General features: G+C 40.7%; 1 protein-coding gene across 1 annotated transcript; it reads left to right on the top strand.

Annotated features, from left to right (window-relative positions):
* Window positions 1-1694: 1694 nt before the first annotated feature.
* On the top strand, window positions 1695-6935 carry LOC121679448 (lipoprotein lipase-like). The gene is made up of 10 exons (XM_042058285.1): window positions 1695-1887; window positions 2139-2314; window positions 2732-2911; window positions 3441-3549; window positions 4150-4383; window positions 4557-4799; window positions 5111-5231; window positions 5561-5737; window positions 5896-6003; window positions 6471-6935. Exons 1-10 carry the CDS (start codon window positions 1794-1796, stop codon window positions 6520-6522), a joined length of 1494 nt encoding a protein of 497 aa, XP_041914219.1. The 5' UTR covers window positions 1695-1793; the 3' UTR covers window positions 6523-6935.
* Window positions 6936-7256: the final 321 nt, after the last annotated feature.

The following is a 7256-nucleotide window of genomic DNA, read 5'->3' as shown; positions in this document are numbered from 1 at the left end:
TTTTGAGATTTAGACAACAAAGGTTTACGATTTTTCAAAGATGCAGAGCTACGCCCCTGCAGGCTGCAGAGCTAGCGCAGGCGACTCAGGCGGTTTGGCCAGGGGAGGTGCCCTCTCTCTCAGCTCCATTGGCTGTGTGTGGAATGTGTCAGATAGTGGAGTGGGATTGGGAGAGATGGAAGACTGACATCTACCCAAAACATGCAGCACATTACAACCCAAAATAAATGCTTCAGGAAAAAAAAAACACCTGTCTTTAATGGGTTGGTGATGGTCTTGTACATTTCAAGAGAATCCTGAGTGCATGTGTGCCAGAGGGGTTTCAAGTCATCTTCATAATATGTGTTTCAATATATATATTTTCTAATTGACTTAGATTCTGATTCCAATATCACTATCACAATATCCCCATCTCATGGTTTGAAAAGCAACCGCTGACAATGATGCACTTCCAGAGAATATGCAGTCGGAGACAGACACCTCCCCTGCCACAATAGTCATAAAACAATGTTGTGGTGACTGTGCTACCAATAGAGAGCTCCAGAGTTCATATTGGTTCTTTTTAATCAATCATGCAAGCATCATATTAACTCAACACGGTTAGAATCAGTGTGGTCATCATACTGTACACTACTCATAAGATAGTGATACCCAATGTCATCTCATCTGTAGGCTAGCCTTTTCTTGTGCATTGGCTCATGAAATTGTGGGGTTCTGTATATGCTGTGTGACAGTGCCAAAAAGATGAGAAGATGTATGAGGTTGTTATTTTCTTATGGCCTACCCCCAGTGAGAGGAAGTGGAATAGAACATTATGTCCAATATTCCAATATGTGGTTTAATGTTCTGCATTATGCCCAATATGCCAATATGTGGTTTAATGTTCTGCATTTCTCATTAGTGGGTCACTTTGATACTAAAAGTATGATACTATGTAATGACTGTATGATATCTACTGTCCCTGTGTATATCTGTGTGTGACTGTATTTAGAGATAAGCGGGAATATTATGACTTTGCAGTGTTTCACTGTTCTGCATGGCTGCGTCAGTAGCTATCTGCTCCGGATTGCCAGGTTGCCACTAATCAGAGTCAGATTCAGTGTAGTCCATGTGAGATGGGATGACCAAAGCCATCTCCCGTCAGCCTGGAAGGATACTTAAACCCTAACTATTTCCTTGTCTAGTTAGAGCAGCTGATGGATCTTTAAGTGAAGTCATGCTGTCTCTCCCTTGATGCGCATCATTGTAAATAAACTCTGTTCCTGATTTTTCATACTATTGGTCTGACTGGGTCTCTATTCATCTGTGGTATCAAAATTACCATCCCCAGGAAGCACGTGGCTTATATCTTAATATTGTCTAACATTCTATAAAGCGCCATGGGACATGTGTAATGTTTTGGCGCTCTTTAAGGGAAATTTAATTGAAATTGAAATTAATATCACTTATATATATATATATATATATATATATATATATATATATATATATATATATATATAACATCAGGCACCTTCGCAGTCTGCTTCAGTAGGCATAGCTTCTGAGTCCTTCAAATTCAGGGTCACGCGTGAGCGATCATGTTTGTTGGGACAAGGCAATCGGTGACGCCCTGTCTCACTTTTAGCCAATAGAAAACGGGTATAGAGAGTCGTTCTTTAATATAAATCCAGGCCCACTGCCAGGAAGGTTAGATTGTTTATAACTGGTAGAGACATATCACGGAACAATATAACGGTTTCATACTGTTTCCGATACAAAGTAATTACTAACACGTCTGAATCTACTGTAATATGGGAAAAGAAAGTCTATGGCTTCTTGTGATTGGGTTTTCTTTGATTAAGAGCTGCGAACCTTTAAACACGACAACTGAGTCCGTTTTCTCCAGTAAGTGATAATGATTTTACTACTTCAAAGCAATTAATTGGCAAGTTAAGATCCCAACTAATATCACTTAAATTGATCAAACCATTAATTGTACATTTTTGTCCTGTTACATTTGCCAGTGAATTGATATTTGTATATGCAATATTCATCATAAATGAAATTGAAGACTGGACGATGGAAAAACATATTCTCACCAGGGCGCTGAAACAGGTGCAATAGTGTTGAGATATGTTTTCCCTTTGCGCTTCCAGGCAACTCCACTCTTTACACTGAAGATTACAGTAACATCGAAACCAGGTTTTCAGTGCGGGACTCTGAAGATCCAGAGGAGGATCTCTGCTACCTTACTCTCGGGAACAGGGACAGTATCTCCGAATGTGGATTCAATCTCAGCTCGCAAACTTTTGTGGTCATCCACGGATGGTCGGTGCGTATTGGTGCGCCTTAGGCTTGCATATACCAGTGTCGTGAATAGATTTAGTCGAAGTTTAAGTCCATGTACTTTCTCCTCCGTAGGCTACAGCAACAGGTGCAGAAATAACACATCGTAAAATAAATTATAGACCTACAGTACAATGCATGCACTCTAACGTGAACTCCAGTAGGAGACAATTTAACCCGTGGGCATATTGGCTGCAAAGTAGGACAAGTTCCTTCCTATAATTACAGTAGGCTACTTATACCTACAATTCTACAATTGATTACCGTTATCTTACCAGGCATGCCATTTAATAGCGTTGCTAACACACCATTAGCCATGCGTGCTAATGACAGGTGGTAAAAAAACACTGCTTTCTCCTGCGCTGTAAGCATGCGTCTGACTACTGACCGTGTCTCTTGATAGGTTGCCGGGCTGTTTGAGAGTTGGCTCCACAAGCTGGTGACGGCACTCTTCGAGCGGGAGCCCACTGCCAATGTCATCGTGGTGGACTGGCTAGACAGAGCCAGCCAACACTACCCCACCTCCGCGGAAAACACCAAACTGGTGGGCAAGGATGTGGCCAAATTTGCCAACTGGCTGGAGGTGAGAAAGCAAGGGTCAGGATTCAAATGTTATAATTTTGTTGTAAACATTCCAAAACCACATCATTTAACCAATTCATATTGGAAGGTTTTTTTCTATTCAACAATGAAAAGAATTTTGCCAATTCTGGGCCTGATGACAGAGATGTTTCCTTCTAATATCGTATTTTACAGTCCTATTTCCATGTTATTATTCTTATTAGGCTATTTGTGTTTCCTTACTGATCTAAAGTGTAAACAAATCTAGGGACTGATGAAAAAGATAGGAACAGGATTATTAGGGAAATCAACACTTCACTATTACCCTCAGATACAGGCTACATTTATACAATGCGTTTTACAAGTTGTTTTGATTTTGGACAACAAAGCTGCACCTCTCTACATCACACCAAACAGGTCTGTCTAAACTGACAGCCATTCTCCTCAGCATGTCATATTCCTCCACTGAACACTGATGTGTTAAATATTTCCAATTTGTTATTGCACGTCTTTGTGGTTTTTAGTTCAGCACGGCCTCTTTCTTTGCACAGAGCCTCGAGTATCCCCTGGATAAGCTTCACCTGCTTGGCTACAGCCTGGGAGCACATGTGGCCGGAGTCGCAGGAAACCTCATGAACCACAAAGTCAACAGAATCACAGGTCTGAGTGGGCTCTCTGTCTCCTCACTTGCCTGCCCACAATTATGGGATGGACTGGACTGGATATGCACATTCTTTTTTGCTCAGTCTCTGTTGTTGACTTAAGTCCCCATTGTTGACTAGACACAAACATAGTGCTATAAAATTGTGAGATCTTTTTGCATTGTTAGTCTGATCTGAGTGTGGTTCAGTTGTGTGCCATTAGTTCTATAATATATGACTGTTTTTCAGTAACACATTTGAGTCTGAATCTATACTCTTCAGTTAGCTACACTATATGGATAAACATGTGCTATTGTCCCATTCAAGCTGTACTATATACTTCATCCGAAAAGAGCACACAAAAATAACACCATGACCATAATGATTCATGTATGCTCTGTGTTTTTATGGTTGAGTTTGTGTTCGTCTATGAGTGTGTTTTATGTGCACTTCTTTCATATGACAGACAGGGTCAGCCATTGTTACACTCTGACTGTCAGGAGCAAACATACAGCTTTACTCCAAGACAACACACCTTGTTTTTTACTATCAAATGAAGCAACTTATCTCTGTTCCTTTCTTTCTTTCTCCTTATATCTCTCCCTTTGCCATTCTGTAGGCCTTGACCCAGCGGGTCCCCGCTTTGAGAATGCAGAAGACGTAAGGCGTCTCTCTCCTGATGATGCCAACTTTGTGGATGTCCTGCACACCAACACCAGAGGCTCACCAGACCTGAGCATCGGTATCCAAAGGCCTGTGGGGCATATTGACATCTACCCCAACGGTGGCACTTTCCAGCCTGGGTGCAGTCTGCAGAACACCATGAAGATGATTGCTAGTTTTGGCATTAACAGTATGTAGAAAGATATTGTTTTTTATTGTTTTCATACATTTATTGATTTGTAATCTTGTAATATTATCCCTCATTTTGAGTGATTCACAGGGTATGTGCACATGGATGTATGTTTGGTACATTTTGATGAATTCATTTTGCCAACTATTCTGTCCTGTTCTTCATCTCTGCAGATATGGACCAGATTGTGAAGTGTTCTCATGAGAGATCCATCCACCTGTTCATCGATTCCCTGGTGAACCAGCAGCACCAGAGCCTGGTGTATCGCTGCAGCTCCAAGGAGGCCTTCTACAAGGGCCTGTGCCTGAGTTGCCGCAAGAACCGTTGCAATAAGCTGGGCTATGGTGTCAAGAAGATACGCAACACCAGAAGTGCCAAGATGTACCTCAAGACCAGAGAGCTGATGCCTTACAAAGGTATCTATGCAGTATGTCTGCACTCAACCTTAGTGAATAGTTAAAAAAAAAAAAAAACACATTATAATGATTATCTATGGATCCTATACTATAAGTGCTATTAGAACTATTGAATTAGAACTTGTTGAACACAAGGGCTTAGCGAGTCTAAGTGTTTGAATGTATTTTCACAGAAACATATCATGGGACTTTAAGTGTCAATGTGCTAGAAAGTTTCTGTTGTGGTAATGCCAGAAAGAGGAGTTAAGAAGGGTTAAGATTTAAACGGACTGTGCTAATTCAAGGGAATGAAGATATATGTTTTGTGTCAGTTTTCCACTACCAGGTGAAAGTCCATGTGTTCAGTCAGAAGAACCTCAGTGTTGTAGAGCAGCCCATGCTCGTGTCCCTTTACGGAACCCACGGAGAACGGGAGGAAATCTCCGTCACTGTGTATGTGTGGACATTATGAACACTCTGGTATAGTTCTGTCATATACAGCATTCATAGTGATAAGAAAAGCAGTTTGGTGTTTCTCTATAAATCACAATTGCTGTTAGTGTGTTAATGCTATGCTGTAGGTTCAAAAAACAGAAATGTGTGACATGATGGTTATGTTGTAGGTCTTCTGTGTCACTGTATGTTACTGTACATGTAAAATATTCACAATTATTATTCACTATAATTATCATAATTGCAGTTGCAATACCGTTCTATTCATTCAACTTCTACAGCCTTGTCTATGCTATACGCTTATGATATGCTTTATTGCTTTTCCCCAGGCCGAGCATGTCCAGCAACACCACCATCTCTTTCCTTGTGGCCTCTGATGTGGACATCGGTGAGTTGTTGATGATCAAGCTGAAGTGGGAGAGGGACTCCTACCTGTCGGGCTTCTTTGGAAAGAATGAGTTCATGATTCGCAGACTGCGCATCAAGTCTGGGGAAACTCAGTCCAAGTAAGTACCACCACCGAATTTAAACAAGTTCCTAGTGAATGATAGCCGGTTCTTTCTATTCAGTCACAGCTCATTTTGTGATGTCCTGGCAACTCAACTTGGAATGAAATGTGATTGATAGAGATGTGTGTGTGTGTGTGTGTTTTGTTTGTTTGCAGGCTGATTTTCACCTCGAAAGATGGTGAGTTTGCATATCTGACTCAGGGTGGAGGAGAGACACTCTTTGTGAAGTCCAAGGAGGACCAAGAGAGCCGGAGAGAGTCAAGGTGAGTGATCCAACCACATTTGTAAACAAGGAAAGAAAACATGAAAGAAAGGGACAGGAAATTATCCTTTTGAAACAGTTACATTAAAGCTGCAGCTGGCAAGTCTGACAGATTGAGAAGACTTAGCCAAAATGTTGAATGTTTAAAACCCTCATGCCCCTCCCCCACTACCACCAAGCACCTTCTCATTGAGTTCGTGCTCATCAGTGCGCCCCAGACTGCACCAGACTGTGATTGACAGTCAGATCTCATACAGCCCTGCTCTGATTGGACCAGAAGAACCGGGAGCTGTGGATTTTTGCGAAACAAATAACAGGCTCTAGGTGGAGGTAGAAGTACGGGGGGGTTTTCTTGCCAACTGCAGCTTAACATGCATATATCATTGCATCATTAAAACAATTGAAACAAGAAAAAATCCATGAGGGTTGTTCACAGTGGTTCAACAGTTAATCATCCCCTTTTTTCAGACTCCACAGGCTGAAGCTGCATGGCAGTTTCTTCAACCAGACCACAGAGTGAAACAACAACATCTGTGCGAATGCACTCGGGGTCGGTAATGCTTCCAGAAGTCGTGCAGATTTTGCACCAAAAACAGAGTCTGGCTATTAGCCAAATGTGCGTTTCAATGACAATGCAAAGTGTGCTGTGTTGATGAACAATAATCTGATATACTGTGTATCTTATTTGCTGTGCACTGTGCACTTATTGAGCATGTCAGTATTTAATGTACTAAAATCACTTTGTAGGAAAGAAGTTACATCTTTAGAAAAATCCTTAAGTTGTTGAATGTATCTGTAATGATGATGTATTGTTACGTTGTACAATACGTTGCTTGTTTCAGTTGTTTGACTTAACAAAAAGATGTAAATAACAAATGGGAAAATATGTCATGTAGACATGATCAGGAACTCAATAAAGTAACAGTGATCTGACATCCCCTGAACTACCTCCACATATTTATGCCTGTTACTGTAGAAAACATTCCATTTAGAAATTCAGACTTTCTAAAGTCTAAACATATCAGTGTAGTCCCTACCCCATCTCTCTTGAGATGTAAATACCCTTTGGTATAATCTGCTGAAAATGTTGCATTTATATACACATGTTGTTTTCATGAAAATTGTAGTCTTGTAATATAATATCATGATATGGTTTTTCATGGTGTACATTTAATCAGCTACTGCATGGAATACTTTTTAAAGCCATAAAAGTGTTATATATTGCCATATCCTTTGATCATATAAAATATGACC

This window comes from Alosa sapidissima, chromosome 1 (assembly GCF_018492685.1).
Source record: "Alosa sapidissima isolate fAloSap1 chromosome 1, fAloSap1.pri, whole genome shotgun sequence".
NCBI lineage: Eukaryota > Metazoa > Chordata > Actinopteri > Clupeiformes > Clupeidae > Alosa > Alosa sapidissima.
This window is presented reverse-complemented; position numbering and strand designations above follow the sequence as displayed.

What these genes read in the sequence shown, in the direction of transcription:
- LOC121679448 (XM_042058285.1), top strand. Translation starts at nt 1,794, where the DNA reads ATGGGAAAAGAAAGTCTATGGCTTCTTGTGATTGGGTTTTCTTTGATT. An exon ending in AATTTGCCAACTGGCTGGAG is followed by an intron (nt 2,912 to 3,440) that starts GTGAGAAAGCAA and finishes TTCTTTGCACAG; the next exon opens with AGCCTCGAGTATCCCCTGGA. An exon ending in GAGGAAATCTCCGTCACTGT is followed by an intron (nt 5,232 to 5,560) that starts GTATGTGTGGAC and finishes GCTTTTCCCCAG; the next exon opens with GCCGAGCATGTCCAGCAACA.